The sequence below is a fragment of the Acomys minous genome, assembly GCF_964271855.1.
Source record: "Acomys minous genome assembly, chromosome: 13".
Lineage (NCBI taxonomy): Eukaryota > Metazoa > Chordata > Mammalia > Rodentia > Muridae > Acomys > Acomys minous.
Window position 1 is genome coordinate 101,461,641 of NC_140495.1, and position 21,751 is coordinate 101,483,391.

At 50.5% G+C, this 21,751-nt stretch overlaps 1 protein-coding gene across 9 annotated transcripts; it reads left to right on the forward strand.

Moving 5' to 3' along the window:
* Positions 1-2,331: 2,331 nt before the first annotated feature.
* Positions 2,332-21,005, forward strand: RAB36 (RAB36, member RAS oncogene family). Of its 9 annotated transcripts, none has more exons than XM_084754702.1 (11): positions 2,332-2,544; positions 3,654-3,734; positions 7,514-7,605; positions 9,752-9,842; positions 11,812-11,913; positions 14,827-14,891; positions 16,269-16,320; positions 16,951-17,032; positions 17,387-17,477; positions 18,320-18,445; positions 18,827-21,005. In XM_084754702.1, exons 3-11 carry the CDS (start codon positions 7,527-7,529, stop codon positions 18,883-18,885), a joined length of 747 nt encoding a protein of 248 aa, XP_084610828.1. In that variant the 5' UTR covers positions 2,332-2,544; positions 3,654-3,734; positions 7,514-7,526; the 3' UTR covers positions 18,886-21,005. The 9 variants fall into 9 exon arrangements, with proteins under 9 accessions (XP_084610828.1, XP_084610831.1, XP_084610823.1 ...); XM_084754697.1 differs by having other exon boundaries at positions 2,338-2,544; positions 9,777-9,842; positions 18,827-21,004; XM_084754703.1 differs by lacking the exon at positions 2,332-2,544 and adding an exon at positions 2,562-2,586.
* Positions 21,006-21,751: the final 746 nt, after the last annotated feature.

Consider the following 21,751-nt stretch of genomic DNA (forward strand, 5'->3'; position numbering starts at 1 on the left):
ATGGAGGCAACAGGATCAGGAGTTCACAGCCAGACGTCGAAGCTAAAAAGCAAGGTTAAGGCATTTACGACTTTCACAGAACTATATGGACTTCAATGGAGAAGGTCTTTGTTTTCGATTTTGGAGATGGTGCTGCCTACAAGCTGAGTTTTACAGCCTGAATGGTACTTCCTTCATGGAGTCAGTTGTGCTAAGGGCTGGGGTCCTGTTACAATACATGAGAGCTTGCCACAAACAATGTTTAAGAGCACTGCAGCTGAGCTTTGCATGAGGACGACCACCTGCATCTAACCCACCTGGCAAACTGATACAGGCCTGTGTCTCATTTCGGTCCAGGAGAAAACCTGGTCTGCAAGTCCTTTCCCACTTCCACTACCTAGCCATAGGCCCGTTAAAGCCTTCCCTGCCCACACTGCATACACTCAGGTCTCCTTTCTATTACTTCTGTGCTATAAGAACCCAAGTCTGGGGCTGGAGAGATGGCTCAGAGGTTAAGAGAACTGACTGCCCTTCCAGAGGTCATGAGTTCAATTCCCAGCAACCACATGGTGGCTCACAACCATCTGTACTGTGATCTGATGCCCTCTTCTGGCCTGCAGGTGTACATGCAGACAGCACTGTATATATAATAATAAATAAATTTTAACAAAAATAAAACCCAAGTCTTCCAGCAACATCAGTCATTCTCAAAAGAAACCTCTTTTTTTTTTTTTAATTTATACAGTATTCTGCTCCCGTGTGTGCCCACAGGCCAGAAGAAGGCACCAGATCTTATTGTAGATGGTTGTGAGTCACCATGTGGTTGCTGGGAATTGAACTCAGGACCTCAGGAAGAGCAGCCAGTGCTCTTAACCACTGAGCCATTTCTCCAGCCCACATCGGGGCCTTTTAATAACTGAGTAAACTGAGGTTTGGGGGTCATCTTAGTTAGAATTTCTATTGCTATAATGAAACACCATGACCAAAATGCAAGTGTGGGGGGCTGTTATTCAGCTTACACTTCCACATTGCTGTTCATCACCAAAGGAAGTCAGGACAGGAAGTCAAACAGGGCCGGAACCTGGAGGCAGGAGCTGATGCAGAAGCCATGGAGGGTGCTGCATACTGGCTTCCTCCCCATGGCTTGCTCAGCCTGCTTTCTTTGTAGAACCCAGGACCACCAGCCCAGGGCTGGCACCACCCACAACGGGCTGGGCCCTCCCCCATTGATCACTAATTGAGAAAATGCCTTACAGCTGGGTCTCATGGAGGAATCTCCTCAGCTGAGGCCCCTTCCTCTCCGATGACTCTAGCGTGTGTCAAGTTGACCCGCAATACCAGCCAGCACAGAGGTGTAAAATCCTTTAAACCTGAGGCCTTAGAAGTGAAACCACTTAACAAAGGCATCAAGCAAAGGTATAAGTCTCCAGGACGTTTCCTGTTGCATCAAAGACGACAGGAATAGATCTTTTAGCAAGGAGCCCATACTACACTTAGAAATCTACTTGGTGCTGGATCAAGTCTTAAAGGGTCTCTCTAGCCCAGACTGTCCTAGTTTTATTTTAGGAAGGTATGGTGAACACCCCCAGGGCTGGGAGTCAGAAAATCTTCGTTCAATTCTATTTCAAACTCACTAGGCAACTTTTTTTTAAATGAGGCTTTTAGTTTTCTTGTCTAAGAGAAAGATAGAGGGGGAGGGAGGAGAAAGAGAGAGGGAGGTAAGCAGGGGGAGAGACAGAGAGAGAGAGAGAGGGAGAGAGAGACAGAGAGAGAGACAGAGACGGAGGGAGGAGAGAGAGAGAGAGAGAGAGAGAGAGAGAGAGAGAGAGAGAGAGAACGAACACCAAAGTTGGAAAAGCTGAACTTGCCAGTTCTGGCAAGAGTTCTAAAGCCTCGGGAATACAATCTGCGCGCATGCGCGCGCGCACACACACACACACACACACACACACACACACACACACACCTCGCCTTTCAACAGAAACAAGCTGGAAGAAGCCCAGTAACTTGAGTCAGCTTTTTAGACATCCATTAATCAGGGAAATTAATTTTTCAGCACGCGCTCCAGAAGCCAGGCACCTGATTTCCAAATAGCATTAAATTCAAACCGACGCAGTAAGGCAGATGGTAGGCATGAAGTGTGTTCTCCCCTTGCCGCGGGGAGGATGCCTGGCTTCAATCCAATACCATTACCCCCTTTCCAGGGACTGTCACGACCCGGCCCACCAAGGCGGCCACAGTGAGCCAATTGAGCTAACCCCTTCACGTGTACCCCCACCCAGACACCACCCACCGGCCCCGCCCTGATTGTCATGGTGAGCCTGGGCGCTCTAGCAGAGTCCGGAAGCCTCTGAGCGCGGAGCTCGGCGCCCCGGGAGACTCTGGTTGCTATGGTGATGACTCCGCTCGGGGCCCAGTGCCACCGGTTTTCAAGGACTTAAAGGAGGGTCCAGACCCCGCCCCCGACGTCGGGATTCGAAAGCTGCGAGCCAGTCCCGCGAGGCCCAGCGTTGCTGTGGTGATTTGCAGCGGCCCGCCCGCCGGAACCCAATCTTTGTAGCTTTGGTGAGTCCGTGCACACTCCTTGTTGCGGACGCAACCTGGAGGGTATGGTCCTGAGGCTCTCGTGTCCCCTGCTCTCCAAGCCTGAGTGTGGCTGTAGGCCAGGTTTTCCACACTGAACGTCCACTCCAGGCCAGGCCTCTGCGGGAGCTGGGTCAGATGTGGAGGACAGTAGGCTTGGGGGCGGGGGTGGGGGCAGACTCTGGGTGATATAAGGACTATCAGGGAAAGGGGCTGGAACCAAAAGTCGCCATAGCACTCAGAGGCTCCATCTTACAACAGATTAAGAACAGGGGACCCCCTCCCTACTCTTTAGTTCCGTTATCTGGGCTGTGATGCGCAGCCAGGTGTTTGCATGCCTCCTTCGTGCCAAGAAAGTGAACCCAGAGAAGGAGCCTCTCTAAATAGGCACTGGTCAATAGGCACACACTCACTCCTGACTCCAGGCAAGATGGGGTGTGGGCTTGCCCCTCCGCCCCTGTGCTGCCTACGGATTGAACGGCCTCTGCCTGGTATTGCTGATAGAGATGGAGGCCCAGGTGTGTTTTTAAAGTGATGACGAGACTCCCAGGTGCATTTTTGAGGATTTGTATGGCTTTCTAATTCTTGTTAAAAGACAAGTATAACAATGTTAGTCATAATAGATTTCGCGAATCTAGAGCTGGGCAACACTTCATCCTTTAAAATGAAAGTGAGTGCTCTCCTGTTTTTATTGGTTCGGTTTGGGTCTTTTTAAGACTGGGACTCATCCTCCTCCTCCCTCTGGTTCCCAAGTGCCCCACCCCCCACCCCTGTGTCACCACTACACCTAGCCAGGAGTTTGGTTTTATAGACAGAAGAAAAGAAAGGAAAGTAGAAATAGTATAAAAAGCAAATTGGTTGTTCCAAAGTTATTTACCTTATAGAATAATTCACTCTGGCCCAGGTTGACTGGTCCCCTTTGACTATTGGGGTCCTCTCTTGCTTTGTTGAGAAACTAGCCCACTCGGAATTCTGTTTGATCACACAGCACCTAGCATGTGCTGTTCTAGTTTTATGCGCTAGGCCACAATGCAGAAACTGACCTCATATATTTTGTGTAATACTCTTTTCCCCATTGATTGAGTCTACAGGACACTGGAGGAATGAGGTCCTCTTGGACCCCTTTGGGGCCCCCTGTGAGCCAGGACCGCATCATCACCAGCTTCCCAAAGGTACAGTCATCAGAACACTTCTTGTTTCTTGTTTGTTTGTTTGTTTGGGTCTGGAGCATTTTGCCAAAAAAAAAAAAAGTCTCTACCATATGAGACCAACCTGGAATTCACTATGTATCCCAGCCTAGCCTTAAAAGCTGCCATCCTCCTGCCGCAGTCTCTCAAGTGCTGGGATGACAGGAATGTGCCCTTATTAGTCTTCGTTGCTGATGTGACATTTCAGCCATACTCAGCTTTGCTAACCCACCTTAACCCCCCACGCCCCCCAACCCCCCGCCAGAAGTCAAGCAAGTGAATCCCAGAGGTTGGTCTTATTTCTGAGAAGCTGAAAGTCTGGGTGTTGAGTTCCTCTAAAGCAGGCCAGTAGTAAGGGAGAGTAGCCGTAATGGCATGGAGGTTATAAGCCACTTCGTCCTCCATGTAAATCTTGATGCCGTCATAGCTGTGGCCAGAGGCAAGTCACCCAAGCTCTGGGAGCTCATGACGCATGAAGAGTTGCCTCTGGGCACAAGCTCATATAGTAAGTGTAAGGTTCCCAAAGTCATGACGTTCCTCGTTATTATTATTATTATTATTAGTTCTCCAGAGGGTGGGGATGTAACTTGGTGGGAAAGCATTTGCAAAACCATGAATTTTATCCTAGCACTTGGGTGGGGGGTTTGTTGCAAACGTGAGAGAATGCACAGGTGCAGTGGCACACACCTGAGGTCCCAGCATTTGGAAGTCAGACAGGATTGTGAGTTTGACCTCAGCCTCGACTATGTAACAAGATCCACCTTTAAAAAAAATAGTGTTGGGCTGGAGAGATGGCTCAGTGGTTAAGGGCACTGTCTACTCTTCCAGAGGTCCTAAGTTCAATTCCCAGCAACAACATGGTGGCTCACAACCATGTGTGATCTGATGCCTTCATCTGGTCTGTAGACATACATGTAGGCAGAACATTGTATGTGTAATAAATAAATAAATAAATAAATAAATAAAGCAGTAAGTCTCAGAAGCTGAAAATATTTTTTTTAAAAGCTTGCAAAAAAAAAAAAATAGTGTAGGGCTGGAACGATGGCTCAGTGGTTAAGAGCGCTGCCTGCTCTTTCCAGAGGTCCTGAGTTTAGTTCCCAGCAACGGCATGGTGGCTCACAACCATCTATAATGTAATCTGATACCCTCTTCTGCAGATAAAGCATTCATATGTAATAAATAAAATAAATAAATCTTTAAAAAAAAATAGTGTTGTAACGTCTGATCCCCAAATCCAGAGCTTTCTCCATTGCCATTCTGCTTTCACTCTTTGCTGAAAACTCCCATCTGTACCACAGCCCAATATTAACTACGGAGGGAAATGCTAAATAAATGCTTTATTGGTGGGGCGGGGGAACAGTGTTTACCCACATTACATTACAAATGCCTCTGCCCATTAGGTAGCCATCCTGCTTCTAGAAATTCATTCTGTATGTGCCCTGGTGTGAGTGGAGAGGGTGTACAAGGCCAGGCATTCATTATAGCAGTGGCTATGAGCAGAAAGCCAGATTCAATATCCATATCCATAGGAATGCGGGTTGTGATGCTGCCCCTCGATACAGACAGGAGGGACGAGGCACCTCCTCCCAGTGGTAAGGGAAGCCGAAGCAAACCATTATGCACAATGCAAAGGATGGAGCTGTGTGTAGTCAAGTGTGTGTATCACGCTCTCATGTATGTGAGAAGCACTTGGTTAAATTCCTGGCATTGGGGGGGAGGGGATGCGAAGGTGGGGCTGGGATGATAGGAGGGAGGGGGCTGGGATCAGGCTGTGGAGTGATTAAATAAAAACAAATAAATAAAAACAAATATATGATAAAAATTCCTGTCATTGCAAAAAGAAAAAAGAGAAAAGGAGGGGTGGGAAGCAACTACATAAAATATTTCTGAAAGGTAACATTGTCGCTGGGGCGGTGGTAGCACACGCCTTTAATCCCAGCACTCAGGAGGCAGCAGCAGGCGGATCGCTGTGGGTTCGAGGCCAGCCTGGTCTACAAAGTGAGTCCAGGACAGCCAAGGCTACACAGAGAAACCCTGTCTCAAAAAACAAACAAAACAAAACAAAAAAAAGATCATGTTGTCCATGGATAGCCACTAGCAAATGAAAAATTAGTTTCTTCCAAAGGAGTCTCACTGGGGAAGCAAACTACTCTTAAGGGTAGGCCTGATGGGTACCAAAGGGTAGCAGTAGATGGCCAACCGAAAACTAACTCCGTGGTTCTTCGTCTCATGATGTTGTCAGGGCTTTGGTTTGTTTGGGGTGTTTTGTTTTGTTTTGTTTTGTTTTTTCCTTCTAGCTTACAGCCATTTGCATCTATGTTAGGGCTCTCAGTTTGGGGTTTTTATCGGATTTCTGTTTATGCAAACATGCATCTCTGATTCTATATGCTTTTTTTGGGGGGGGGCTCTTTTCCTTCTTTGGTTGTCTTGTCATACTCTAATTTGTTTGGGTTTTATTTTGGTGGTTTGGCTTGGTTTGGTTTGGCTTTTGGTTTTGAGACAGGGTTTCTCTGTGTAGCTCTAACTTTCCAGGAACTCACTCTGTAGACCAGGTTGGCCTCGAACTCAGAGATCCTCCTCTCTCCCTCTGCCTCTGGAGTGCTGGAATTAAAGGCATGCTCCACCACCACCTGGCCGATTTGTTTGTTTTTATTTATTTTAATTTTATTATTATTCTTTAGCTGTCTGTTCTATCCATATAGAAAAGTCATGGATCCCGATGGGAGGGGACTAGGAGGAGTAGGGGGAGGGGAAAGTGTAAGCAGAACGTAAAGTGCAGAAAATAATATATATATATATTTTTTTCAATAAAAGAAAAAAAGCCACTCTTGTCCATCGTAGCCTCCGTGTGGCCCGGACAGGTGTGGAGGGAGACATCTTGTGTCTTTTGAATTCTGTGCCAAACCCAGCAAAGAGGAAGAAGGTGGCTGTAGGCAGTGGGTGCTCCCATCTGCAGCCATTGCTTCCTCGCATTCTTCATTATTCCCTCTAGCTGCCTTCTGCACACGCTGACAGAGAAAGCCTTTGTGCCTCAGATATTAGAGAATTCCCCTGGTGTTTGTTTGTTTGTTTGTTTGTTTGTGGTGAGCTTGGGCCATTACTTTCTCAATAGAGTGCGAGCATAGCAACCAGGGATGGTTGGTGCCGGCTGGTGTCTCATGAGCCAAATAGAAAGGAAGTACAAAAAATAAAAAATAAAAATAAATAAAAAACAGCCCCCCGGTCTCATGGCACAAAAGACACTATTCACAGAACAGGACACTGGAGCTCGGAGAGATAGGGAAAACTGCTTGACATCAACACAACTGGGCTTGGGAGAGCTACAATTTGACCCTGCTGCCTTTGCCTCCAGAGCTCCAGCCCTAGGGAGTCAGTCTGGGGAACTCTGTCCTATTTTCATAGATGGAATTCCCTCACAGTCCTCAGCAGCCAAGACCACAGGCTGCAGCTAGCCATGTCTGTCCTGCATCCGAGGGCCACTTCACAAGCCTGAGGCCTTGCTGACCAGGTCAGGCTGGGTCTGTGTGATGCTTCCTGAGGCAAGTTTTTCTCATTATTTTGCGTGCCTCTGTTTCCATGTCTGGGAAGTAGGCTTAGACTTCCCCACCCCACAGCCTGCATAAGGGGCCAGAGGAATGCTATAGAGACTGCAAGCCTCACGTTTCAGGAGAGGAGGCAGCTGAGGGAGTTGGTCTCACCACTCTGATGCCCAGTTTGTAGGGTGGTCCGCTCGTCTGGCTATATGTCCGTCTGTCTCTTTGTAGTGGTACACACCTGATGCCTGCCTGCAGCTCAAGGAACACTTCCACAGCCACGTCAGCGCAGCCTGCCAGCAGAGGAACACGGGCACTGCTGGGTAAGCCCACGGGACAAGGACATGGAAGACAGAGAGAGAATAGAAGCAGAAATGCATGTGTAAAATGAAAACATGAGCAAATCGAGCGCACCGACTGAACCAGTGCAGTGTGTTATCGGGACTTTTCATCCCGGGGAAAGTTTCAGCACAGGTCCAGTCGATCTGCCAGAACCAGTGCTGACTGCCTCTCATCTCTTCAGGTTTCTATATGTCAGATCCTCCAGGGTTCTCTTACCACCCGCTGTTCCTGTCCCCGACCTGACTCTACATGGTGCCCCCTTCTTCTGTGCTCTCGGGGGCCCCAAAATCTTATGTCACAGAACTATAGGTTTTTCTGTCTTTCTGCCCCCCAGACCTGAGAGCCGGGGCTGGCTGTGCCTGCTGTTTCTACCCCAGCAGCAACTGTCCACTGAGAAAGGGGACTTTGCAGTAGTCCTTTCTCCTTCTAACAAACAGGGACAAAAGCCTGCTCTCTCCTTCCCTCCCGAGTAGGTCATAGCCAGCTCAAGTGGCTGGCTGAGCTCACTGAGGTCACATAGATGGAGTCCGATCACAAGAGAGAAAGCCCATCTCAGAGGTCCCCAAGGCTGCACAAATGGAGGCAAATCTCTGGTCAGAACTGGTGGTGGTGGTTAGCGGGATTAAAAAGTAACGGCTTTGGCCGGGCGTGGTGGCGCACGCCTTTAATCCCAGCACTCGGGAGGCAGAGGCAGGCGGATCACTATGAGTTCGATGCCAGCCTGGTCTACAAAGTGAGTCCAGGATGGCCAAGGCTACACAGAGAAACCCTGTCTCGAAAAAAAAAAGTAACGGCTTCAGCCGGGTGTTGGTGGCGCACATCTTTAATCCCAGCACTCAGGAGGCAGAGGCAAGCAGATCTCTGTAAGTTCGAGGCCAGCCTGGTGTACAAAGTGAGTCCAGGACAGCCAAGGCTACACAGAGAAACCCTGTCTTGAAAAAGAAAAGTAACGGCTTCACCTGGGGTTGCTATTTCATATCCAGATCTTCATGCAAACCACCTACTTAACCCTACACAATGCCACCAGAGGTAGGGAAACTGAGGCACTGAGAGTATCCATGATTATACAATCCTAAGAGGTACCTGTACTCAGACAAGGGGATCGAGGCTGGCCTGCTCCAAAATGAGAGAGCTGCCTGGGAGCAGGGCAGACACAGCCCCAGCCCTGGCTAGTGTGGAAAGATAAGAGACACAAATATCAACTGCCCTCATGCAGTCTGCAAACAGAGGGTGCCCCTAGATAGTCCCAGGATGGTCAGTTTAAGCATTGAGGTCTTTTGGAAATGCAGAAATGCTTTTTTAAAAATTATTATTGTATTAATTTGGTGGCTGGGTATGCCGTGACATGTGTGCAGATGTCAGGAGGCAACTTGCAAGAATCAGGTCTCTCCTTCAGCAAACAGGTCTTGGAGGCTGAAGTCAGGTCATCAGCTTGGCGGCAAACACCTTCACCCCCTGAGCCCAGAAACTCTTCAAAGTCTTATTAACAGTCTCAGAGAAGCCACCGCCCAAGGCACAGGGTACACCCATACAGGAGAGAAGGTAGCAGTTGCTCTTGGTGAGCAGTGTCTCCAAGGAGCCCAAGAATCACAGAGCCACTCTCTCCCTCAAACCACAAGCCCAGACACACAGACCCCAGGTTCTGTTCACAGTGTACCCGTTGGCCTACCTCACCCCCGTCCATACCTGCTGTGTGAGCTGGCCCCACACAGGTCCACATCCCAGAGGTTGGTGTGGAGGCTGGGATGCAGGACTCCCAACTCATGCCTTGCAACAGTGTCTCCTGTCTGTGGGTTCCTTGTCTACACCTTTGGTGCAGCACCCCACGCCAGTTTCCGTGTGCCTGATGGTGGTTTTCACAGTACTCACATGCGCTCCTCCCCACCCCCCTCGGTTTATGATGCAGCCTCTCCTCACGCCCCTTGGTAATTCTCAGGAGTGACTTTGGCCAAGTGGGGTGAAGGATATAGCCAGAGGGGTAGTAGAATTCCCAGAAAAAACAAGTTCTCCCACACCCCAGGGCTAGAGAATGGCTTATCGGGATAGGCCTTAAGTGTGACTCATTCAGGTAGTGCAGGGAGGGGAAGGCTTGGATGCGCTGCAGACGCTCTGAATACCGTTCTCCAGGGTCATACAGCCATATTTCCCCCAGGCTCAGACTCTCCAAGGTGGTGGTGGTTGGCGATCTCTATGTGGGGAAGACCAGCCTCATCCACAGGTAAGCCCTCCCACCGTCCTCATGCCGTCAGGCCGGCTGCACCTCCCAGCACCAAGTTATGGTGCATTTGCCTGGGAGCCCCAGATGACACGTGACCTGTGAGACCATGACACAGCTTCATGGGGAGGGGAACCAGTTTGAAGGGAGTGGCCACTGTCAGGGAGGACGGTACTTCTCAGTGGTACTGCTGTGCCACAACAGTAGAATTTGAGTGAGTCCCAGCATCCACATTGTATGGCTCATAACTACTTTCTTTTTCTTTTCTTTTTTCTTTTTTCTTCCCCCGACAGGTTTTTTGGTTGGTTGGTTGGTTTTGGTTTTGGTTTTGGTTTTTCAAGACAGGGTTTCTCTATGTAGCCTTGGCTGTCCTGGACTAACTTTGTGGACCAGGGCAGAGTCGAACTCCCAGTGACCTGCCTGCCTCTAAGTGCTGGGATTAAAGGTGTGCGCCACCAATGCCCAGCAACTCTCATAACCACTTTCAACTCCAGCTCCAGAAGGTCTGACTCCTTTGACCACCACAAGCACCTATACTCCACACATGCACACACACACACACACACACACACACACACACACACACACACACACATCATTTTTAAAAATAATTTATTTATTTTTATTTTATGTGCATTGGTGTTTTGTCTGCATGTATGTCTATGTGAGGGTGTCAGATCTTGGAATACAGACAGTTGTGAACTGCCACGTGGGTGCTGGGAATTGAATCCTGGGTCCTCTGGAAAAACAATCAGTGCTCTTAACCGCTGAGCCATCTCTCCAGCCCCACACATCATTTTAAAAGTTAATAAATTAAGTTTTTGAAAGAGGGAGATTAGGATCTCAAGAGATTGACTCAGTCGATAAAGTGCCTGCTGCATAAATGCCCAAACCTGAATTTAATCCCCAGGACCCATGAAGAAGCCAGGTGTGGCAGCGCATGCCTGTACTCCCAGCACTGGGGAAACAGCAATAGGAGGACTCTCTGCCCAGCAAGTTTAGCCAAATCAGTGAGAGATCTGGTGGAGAGCAATTAAAAACATACACACATACACAAATACATGTGCATACACACACACACATACACAAATACATGCACGTGCGCGCACACACACACACACACACACACACACACACACACACACACACACATATGGACGCCATTATGGTGACTGACAGATGGCAAAGCATCCTAGATACTTAGTATTCATCACACCATCCGTATGTGGCCCCTGCACTGTCCTCCCTGGGAACAGACCCTCAATTCCTCTCACAACTCGTATCACAGTGTTTGCTTTCTGGGCTGATGCAGCTGCCCTCCCCCACATCATTCTCACCGGCTGCCCAGTTGCTATGGTTGGGATAAATACTTCTCAAAGGTCTGTGTGTCAGAGACTTGTGGTCTCCACCTCATGGCACTTTTGTTAGGCAGCAGAACTTTTAAGAGATAGAGCCTTGTGGGGGGGGTCATTAGGTCATTGGGGGTGTCCACACGAAGGGAAGAGCATGTCCCAACTCATCCCCCTCTTCTACTTCCTGGTCATGAGGGATGTTCTCTTGGTATGTCATGGTGATGCCATATAACCAAGCAAAAGAACATGTAAAACTCTGAGTCCAGACGACCTCCTCATGGGCTGCCATCATCTCAGGATTTTGTTGTGGTGATGGAAACCTGATAAACACGCCTGCACACCCATGGCCCCGGCACCATCACTTTCCTTGCTTTTCGTTCTTTTGAGACAAGGTCTCACTATAGCTCTGGCTGGCCTGGAACTTGCTCTGTAGACCAGGCTGGCCTCGAACTCACAGAGATCCGCCTGCCTCTGCCTCCCTAGGGCTGGGATTAAAGGTGTGCGCTATTATACCCTGCCACCATCATTTATCGATTGCCTACTGGGGACTCATATTTCCTGCAGAATGTCTCTTCCCATTTTTGTGAGGGGACTTCTGATGACTCCCTCCCCTCCCACAGGCTGTGCAAGAATGTTTTTGACCGCGATTACAAGGCCACTATCGGGGTAGACTTTGAAATCGAGCGTTTTGAGATTGCGGGGATCCCCTACAGCCTGCAGATGTAAGTCTCTGCCAATGTGATTTCCAGTCCCCTACCCCCACCCCATCCCACCCCAGGGTTTCCAGGCTTCCCCTGGGGAAAGGCCTCAGCCAGGTCTTTTTCCTCTGTGCCCCATAATGCACAGCAAGGGTGCATCTAGGCAAGGCCAGCCCTGGGTGGTTGTAAGAAACCAGGCTTCATGGTTTATGAGTCCCTAGATTCTCTCCGTCCTCACTGTTGCCTCTTGTTGGTCATCAGATCTGGGATGGTCCTCACAGCCAACCTTGCACGCTCATGCATTCTCCTCCCCAGCAGCTTCTTCCCAAGGTCCATCTTCCCCACCTGCTCCCCCAGTGGAACCCCCTGTGGTCTCACAAGCAGCAGTTTGGCTTCTGGCAGTTTCTTCCTGAGCTCTGAACCTCTAATCTCAGCTATAAAATAGGGCAAAGTCTGCAGAGGAATGTTAATTCAGAACATGGCTGTTCTGGCAAGAAATATTATCAAAAGATCTTCTAGGTCTCGGTGATCTGGCTGGAATAGAAACCCATCTTTAATACAGGAGACAGAAGCAAACAGACATGAGTTCAAGGCCAGCCTGGTATAGAGCAAATATCAGGTAAAGAAAAGCATAGATCCAGGCATGGTGTGGTACATGCCTTTAATACCAAATGAAGGTAAAGTTAGTTTGTAGAAGGGAGCACCCATGTTTGAAAGTGATGCCTAATTGAATGGCAGAAAAGGTGACGAATCAGAGAAGATTTGACAGAATAGATACACCCAACTCACGTGAGAAGAGAGAGGAAAGGGAAGCTACTTAAGAAGCAGTTTTACAGAGAGCAGAGCAGTAATAGATAAGTTGCAGAAAGAGCACTCAGGTAAAGATGGAATGAGCCAGAAAATGAGAAGAAGCCAGAAGATTAGAGCAGATTGCTGAGTTAGTTTGAGGCCAGGCTGAGAGAGAAGCCAGTTTAAATAAGTCAGTTGGGAGAAGAGTTTGAGCCAGAACAGCTAGTTAGTTAAGTTGAACCAGCCAGCCCAGAGCTCAGCCAGAACAAGAAAAGGTGAGTTTATTAAGCAGTAAGTCTCAGAAGCTGAAACCATTCTAGGCCTAGGTTAGATTTACAGAGGCTAGAAGCTTCCAGGACTAGGCCTAGGTTAGCAGAAGGCAGTAAACTTCCCAGACAACAATTGAGCCAGGAGAATAAAGGTTACCTTTACAGAGTCAGTCCTGTGTGCTGGCCTTGGGTGAGGAGAGTTCTGCCGGAGGCCACCCTGCCCTCACCCGTTCTCTAGCCTGCTGCTCTCCATCGTCCAATCACTGCGCCCTCTGTAGCCGTGTATGGACCTCCTCTGTCCATCCTGTTCTTCCCCCTCGGTCTGTAATCTTGGCTAACCCCGTGACTTTGCCTCTCAGTGGCTCGGTGTTTCTGCCCCCACTTCCCACCCGTTTCCCCCACATCAGTGCAGAGCGTTTTCAGGGTTGACTTTCCACCTTGGTGAAAATGCTGTGTGCTTTGGACTTCACTCTCCTCTCTTCCCAGACGATCTTGCAGGCCTTCCCCAGCTACCAGAGCCCTGCGCTCTCTGGTGAGGCCCCTCTCTCCTCCCTGCTGTCTTATGTAGTAGTTGCTGTGCTCTTCCTGTAGACACACACACACACACACACACACACACACACACACACACACGGCCTCTATTCTAGTCTCCTTCCCTGTCTTCCTCTCTGGCTTTAGTCTTTACTCCTCTATGCCCTGTCAAGGCAGAGCCCATAGCTCCTGTGTCAGCTCCCGGCTCCATGGAGACAGTGCCCCAGTGTAACCCGGGAGCCAGAGGATAACACAGCCAGTCCAAGGGTGAGCACAGGGTTGGCTCAGAGCGAAAATCCAGGGCTTCAGGACTGAGAGTTCTGGAAAGCTGAGAGGAGCAAAGGTCTGGTCTAGAGGGAGCAGCCAGATGGTGCCGTTATACAGACAGTGGGAGGGACCTATACAGTGACCAGCAACCCGGCTCCCATCATAGCTCCAGGCAATATCTAATTGGAGGGCCCAAAATAAAAGGGACACTGCCCAGCCCAGACTCTCAGTATCTTATGTTGAAGCCATTGCCAGCCACGTACCTGGCTTACTTTATGCCCACTCCCAGAGGTTTCTTCAGAGATGGAAAAAAAAATGATGAATTAATGAAGGAATATTGCCCTGAGGCTTTCGTTATGCTGAACTGCTTGGAAACAAATTCAGATCATTGGTAGCACATTTGTGGGTTATCTTTTTACCTTACTGAGAACAAACAAACAAACAAAAATGAACATTGACTTTATAAAGTGATGGATTGGAAAAAAAAAAAAAACAAGTGATGGATTGTAGATTGGATTTCAGGGTCGCCCCTGCATGTTGCCAACCTGTTTTAAGCCAGTACAAGCAGATCTCAGAATGGCCCCTTCCCCTCTTCCATCTTGTCACCTTGGCAGACATTATTAATCTAGTATTCCGTTCCTTTCCCATGGATCTAGGGCTCAACTTCTGTTTCCTTCTCAACAACTTGTTTCAGAAAGCCAGAGCTAACTGATTAGTTGCCCAGGGGGTGTGACCTGTATCCCTGTTAGCCCCATTACCCACCTGGGGGGCTACTGTGCTGAAGGTGAAACAGTATCCCCGTCACACATATACTGAGGGCCTGTCCTGAGACCCCAGCATCGTCCTGCTATATAGAACGTATATAGAACATATGGTCATTTATACTGTCACTAAGAGGGATGGCAGGAGCTGGCTGCTGGGAAAACTTGGAGCACCCAGGCACCTCCTGTTGTTCATGTGTGGCTAGCATGTTGCTGTAGGTCCTAAGATCTTCCCATGACCTCACTGTTCCATTGCCTTAGAATACTGTGACTGCTTAACCTGCCCGCTCTGCTTTCCTGTCTCCCTCTTCCCCTCACAGCTGGGACACAGCCGGGCAGGAGAAGTTCAAATGTATTGCATCTGCCTACTACCGCGGGGCCCAGGGTGAGCAACCGAAAGACGCTGGATACCTCAACCTATGTCATCTGCTTTTTTGTCCTCCAGGAGCCACTGGAATAGTGCTGCAGCCAGTGATTAGGGATGAAGAAGTCCCCTAGAGGACTAGACCCTGCCTGTCTTTGATAGTCACACCTTAGGGAGTCTCAAGTACCAGGTGCAGGCTGCTTCAGGCCCCCAGATTCCAGCTCAGAAAAGAGCATTCTTGTTTAAGAGTCCCGGGGGGTGGGGGGGAAGATGGCATCATACCCCAGGTGACCATGAAGAGAGGCTTTTCCTGTCTTAGTCAGAGGGGCTAGGCCCGAGAGGAGTGACACGTGGACCCAGCAGAGTTGGCAGGTAGCTATTGGGGCCTCAGGGTGGCAAGGAGGGGACTGAGCAGGGATCAAAGTTATCAGAGATGGAAGTGGGGAAACCATCAAAAGTGCGTGTTGGCGCATGCCTTTAATTCCAGCACTTGGGAGGCAGAGGCAGGCAGATCGCTTTGAGTTCAAGGCCAGCCTGGACTACAAATTGAGTCCAGGACAGTCAAGGCTACACAGAGAAACCCTGTCTCAGGGTGGGGGGGGGGCGGGGAAGGGAGGAGGAGGAACAGGAAATGAGCTGTGTGTACCTGAGCTGTGAGTGGAACCTCCAGTATGGCCTCCTCTAGCTGTCACCTCTCCAGGCTGCCTCCCTGGAGCTGGTGGTGTGAGGTGCCAGACATACTGCTGTAAACAGTACTCGCCATGCCCAGCACCGGTAGGATTATCACCAGGCAAAGTGCGCAGGAAACCCTTATCCAGCCTGCTCTTACCCACAGTGGGGCAGCAGAGAGCTGTGGCCTTCCCCTTGGGAGACCAGGGCAGACGCTATGACGAAAGAGCTGACCACAGAGACAGCTTACCGTTTTCTGCCCACAAAAGTCATTTCCTTTAACTGGTGGTTACTAACCCCCATCCTTCAATTAAAAGTCTACCCAGGGTCAGGCCCTAGACTGACAGCTTCTCACAGCAGTGTCCCTCCTGACAGTTTGGGGTATCATCATCACTGATGTACAGATGTGGGAAGCAGAGTCTCCATAGTTACAGCCCTCACCTAGCCCACTGGACCACAGATGGCAGAGGATCTCTTGCCACAGTCCAGTGCTTCAGGGTTTTCTCTGTGCGCACCCCTCCCCCACACTAGGCTGCTAGGTACAGGTTTAGAGGGTTTGGGGGGCTGGTAGGAAGGCAGGTCCAAGAGGCAACCATGGGATGACTCCTCCCTAAGTCTCCACAGTGAGGAAACCCCAGTAGCTCCTTATGATCTGGGAAGATACCTAGGGGAGCCTTTCCCCCAGAACACCGGTTGCTGATTGGCTTTTGGGTTTCCCTGTATATACAGTGATCATCACAACCTTTGACCTCACTGACGTGCAGACTCTGGAGCACACCAGGTAAGTAACCCCAGATCCTGCTCCCTCTGTGTGGCATAGACTCACAAAGCTGCCCAGAAGGGCTCCTAAACTCCAGCCTCTGGGCTGGACCCAAAATGATGGGCCCTTCCTAGCCAGTTCCCCGATTATCCCTAAAGACTCCTCCCCACCTGCTCAGGGCCTCTAGCTGGCAGGCCACACTTGGCTTTGATAGCCTGCTGCCGCCATATTGGAAAGCTTAATTTTGCTTTCTGTTTGCTTTTACATTGGTCCCTAATAATTTCCTAGCTAATCCTTCCTGATAGAAAGTTTTCACTTGCTGTGTTGGGCAAGATATGGGCAACATGACCAATTTCAGAGGGTCCACCCAATGGACCAAAGCCCATCTTCCTTGTGTCTGCCTCAGATATTCACTGCAGCATCTTCCAGGCCCTGTGAAGGAAAGAGGGATGATTTTTTTTTTCCAAGCTGGTACATGGCAGGGGTCTTCATCTCTCCCAAACCAGGATCTTTCTATTCCCAGCTCCATCTGGTCCCAGTGAGGCCCTCGGGGCTCCAGCACCAGCACCCCACTTGTCAGTGTAGGTCAGGGTACCTTCCCTGTACCTCCTGGCTAAGTAAAGTCTCTTGCTTTCCCTCTGTACATCCCAGGCAGTGGCTGGAGGATGCGCTGAGGGAGAATGAGGCAGGATCCTGCTTCATCTTCCTCGTGGGAACCAAGAAGGATCTCTTGGTAAGCAGAGTGAAGCTGGAGGCCCAACCCCAGCTGGCTCCCCAGAAAATACCTGTGTGTGCAGCCTACTTGAGGAACAGCGACCAACACTGGCATGCCTAGTGTTGGACTATGGGCTATGGAATTGAAGAGGATACTCAAGCGCCTATGCTCCCCCTAACAGGCAGGATGACTCATTTCCCTAGCGAAACACTCAAGTGTCAGCTCTGGGCAAGCAGCCTGCCCTGGGATGCCCCACCACAGCCACTTGCTTGGGGTGACGTGAGAAGCAAGGGTGGTGAGAGAGGTGGCCATCCGAGGGACTCCCTGCAAAGAGGGCCAAGAGACCGGGTCAGCCAGGGTTGTTTGTTGCAGTCAGCGGCAGCGTGTGAGCAAGCGGAAGCAGAGGCTGTGCACCTGGCCAATGAGATGCAGGCAGAGTACTGGTCCGTATCAGCCAAGACGGGTGAGTAATGGACCCCACGTGCATTTATCAGCCAAAGACTGCAGGGTACGGAAGTACAGAGAGCAAAGCCGGAAATCCGGGCTCTGGGGAGATGAGACGAAAGGATCTGTAGTGCCTGGCACGTGAGAGATTCCAAGGCTGTGGGAGCTCAGAAACCGGGCCAGTAGTCCTAGCCTCAAGCTCACAGAGACAGTGTGTATCTGGCCACAGACTGGGCACGAATTGAAACTGGAAGTGCCACCTCCAGGCCACCACAGACACCTGGCACTGCCCATGCCCGGGGCCGTCTGCTGCTCTTCCCCATCAATAGCATCCATCTCCCCTACAGCACCCACCCTCCTTGCCCACAGTAACAGCAGGTGCACTGTGGAGCAAGCAGGGTTATTCTGCACAGTTGCACAGGTTCTTCGCTGCACATGGGCAGTGTCCATGTTGGGGACCCATAAGGGGATGCATACAGATCCCACATAAGGGCCAAGAGCACATGGGCAGCTCCTTGAAAGAAGGCACACATCCAAATCCCTGCTTGCTCCAGATGGTGCAAGTGTTCAGTAGCAGCTGATCGGGAGGGAAGGTGCTAGGAAAAGAAGGCTCAGAGGTTCAAGGGAATAGCTTGGGGCGGGGGAGATAGGGATGGGGGTCAGAACCCACTGGGAAGCCAGGTTGCCACCCAGAACTGTATTGCGCCCCTACCCCACCCCGCCGTGGATGGGCTAGTAACTGTGACTGTCAGGGGTGTTCTGAAATCTTCATGGCTGCTCTAGGGGTGGGCTGACCTGGCACTTACCCATAATGCACCTGAGGGCCACTTGAGCCTCACATAGCTATCTCGTGGCCCCCAGGAGAGAACGTGAAGGCGTTCTTCAGCCGTGTTGCAGCCCTAGCATTTGAACAGTCTGTACTTCAGGACCTAGAGAAGAGGCCCAGCGCCCAGGCCCAGGTTGGAGATGGAGATGAAGACTTAATCCGTGAGTACAGAGAGGCCTGGAAGGGGCTGAGGAGCAGGAAAGGCACCGGAAGTCCACACATACCACCCTTAACCTGCCATCTTTGCTGTCCTCTTGGGACCTTTGGGCTGTTAGCCATCTGCCAGGCTCATAGCTTCCATGACCCCCACCTGCCAACTCAGGCACCTGCCCCAGCCTCCCTGCTCTCCACACGGCCTCCTGCTGGGCCAGGCTTAGGCTCCTGTTCTTCAGATGTGTCTTGCCTGCAGTTTACATGACTGGCACAACCCCAAGTGTCCCCTGGGTTCCCCCCCACACACCTCTCTTGTCAGGGTAGAGTAGTCCTTGCCTATTGTCAGCTGTAGGGTACCTGGTTGATGCCATCTTTTACTATCTTTGCAGGAATAGAGGTACCTAAGACCCAGGAGAACAAGAGGCCACCTAGCCTGGGCTGCTGCTAGCTGAGGCCAGCATCAGTGCCATCTACTCCCTGCACACGCGTGGCGTGACATGGAGCCCAAGCTCTACAGTAGATACGCCTCCAAGCTGGAGAAGGTCTAAGTCTCCAGAGCCCAGTCATTTCTCCTTGGCAGGTCAGCAGCCACTGGCTGCTTGCTGGAGCCCCACACTGCCCAGCAGGTTGGGGGTCACCAGGGTGAGCCTTCCTGACAGGGTCTTCAGACAGTCACTATGGTCTAAGAAGCCTTCAAGACTGCAAACTCAGGACACTTCAGGGCTAGCCCCTATCCTTATCCAGTCATATCCATAATCTGCCCTGGACTCCTTTCTTACTGACCCTCCATGAGGCTTCGGAACCCTCGACTTTATGTCCCAAGCACTGAGACTTGTCCGAATAGGCGAGCAGAACTAACCTGCATCTATCCATCTCATCCTTGATGAGAGTTGTCTAGTCAAGAAGACATGGAAGCTGGGCACAGTCACCTCTTATAATCTTAGCCCTCCGGGAGGCAGAAGCAGGTAGATCTCTGTGAGTTCGAGGCCAGGCTGGTCTATGAAGCAAGTCCAGGACAGCCAAGGCTACACACAGAAACTCTGTCTCAAAAAACCAAAAGAAGAAGAGGAGGAAAAGGTGGCGGCCTTGCAGCTTCAGACCTACCTGCCCATTGTCCCTCTATCACAAGTTTTCAGGACTCTTGAGCCCCACCGTTAAGCACAACAGACAAGGCCTATGTGGCCCCCTTGGCAGAGTCCTGCCTCCCTCTGAGATTCCCCATGGTCCTGGCCTGCATGTCAGTGGCTGAGAAGGTAGACCTTTTGCTCATCAGAAGATGCTAAGAGATGACAACGACATGGTATCCCTCTGGCAGCTCATGTTCCCGAGCCTGATACTGCCCCATGCTGTCACCTATCCCCATCCCTGCTGACCTAACTGTCTCTCCAACTGGCCTGTGTACCTCTCTGGACTTGGCATTGGTTCACATAATCTCTGGAGAACCTCGGACATCCAGAATCTAGCATGTCTGACCCCCCCCCCCTCCTGCTCGTCAGCAGGAACATTGCTCGCTACTTAGGTCCAGGTGTCCCCTGACCCCCTCACCCACTGCACATTCCCATAGCTCTGGTCCAGACCCGTGCATCCCTGTCTTACTCCTGCCATAAGAGGGTGGGGACACCCAGCATTCCTAGCTGCTGCATTCCCCCACAAGACAGGATCTCATGGAGCCCATGCTGAGGTAGCCAAGGCTTACCTTGGATTGTATTGCCTTCTGCCTCCCAAGTGCTGGGATCACAGACATGTGCCACCATACCCAGTGACGCCTGCTTCTCAAGGATGCTAAGCATTTGCAGGCAGCCATATTGGTCAGTGCCCTTTTCTAAGTGCCTGGCATGCCACACATTTTCATGTCTTCTCATTAACTCAGCAGTGGCCAAACATCCGAGAACACTGGCATACTTTCCTGCTCAATACCAACATTCGTTAGCCTTATTTTAGTGTGTGCCCCTCCCCCCCTCTCTGAAACAGGGTGTGACTGTGTTCTAGGCTGGCCTTGAGCTCGCAGCAATCCCCCAGCTCCCGCCTCCCAAGTGGCGGGGTTATACACACGAAGCTCCTATTTGGCTCAAAGTCATTTATTCTAAAAACTATAATAAAAACATCTCTTTAAAGGAATGAAATGCTTGGTACTAAACAAGGTGGTAGAGCATATAAACAAAACCACCTCTGCCTTTAAGTCAGTTGTACTCTTTGAAGTAAACATGGTTAACAGTTGATAAAAATTCCTTCTGTGTTGCCCTTCCCCACCCACTCTGGTGCAAACCCCTATGTTGGCTTATTTGTTCAGAGTGCCCTTGTACTGTGCACACTGCCTGATGGGCTACCCAGCCAGTGATCTGCCCTAACCCCTCACTGGGTGCTTGACAGACTGTCCTGTACTTTAGCAAAACGTAGTTTTCTTAGCGTGGACAGGCTGCAGTTCACTTGACTTCCTTGGCTGATTGTGTCCTGCTGTTGTTAGGGTCCACCTATGGTACTTTAGAATTTCCACCGAGGGGGGTGGGGAGGCGTTGTCTGTTTTTTGGTTATAAAATAAAATAAATAAAGTAAAAAAGCCAACCTATCACTTCCATGTTACTCCCTTTGCTCCACCCACAGCGCCATTGTCATCAGAGATATTATCTTCAGATATGTCAGCATTTGCCAATGGAGGCCCAGGCAGCCTGTGGGCAGGTAGGCAGCTTCCCACAGGCAAGGCCTAGTGAGTAAGCATGTGTTCAAGTACTTCACCAGTGTGCACCCACTTTTCCCAGACGCCCTCACTTCTTCCCACCCACTCTTTCCTTTGTCCCTACTGCTGGAGACACCTCTGGCCTGTCTGCCTTCTAACAGATGAACCAAAGAGCCAGGTCACATCTGAGGTGCTCCCCTGCCCGCCTGCCCCCCCCACCCTATTTTTAGGTCTGGTCCCAGTAGAATCAGGGCCCGGGACCCAGTAGCCTTAACCCTTCAGACTCTCAAACCTTTGCTTCCAGGCAAGTGTTTAGAGCAGACTCTCACCCAAGACCTGAAAGGGGATTTATTTGAATGACACCTCACCCACCCCTGCCTAGGCTGTTTCCTGTATCTGCATGGTGTTGCACAATTCCCCCCACCAGTCATGTGGCCATAGTGAGTCAGGCTCCACAGTGACCAGAACAGGTACTTCATGCTCGGCCACTTGGGTCCTGGTTGCTTGCCTCTACCTTCCTGACTCTGTTATGAACCTCAGTGGCCTCGAGGAGGCCACAGGAATCCAGCCACAATGCTATAGTCTAGGGGACAGAGGCCATTCCCAGATAAGCTTCATTTTCTAGAAGAACCCAGGATGT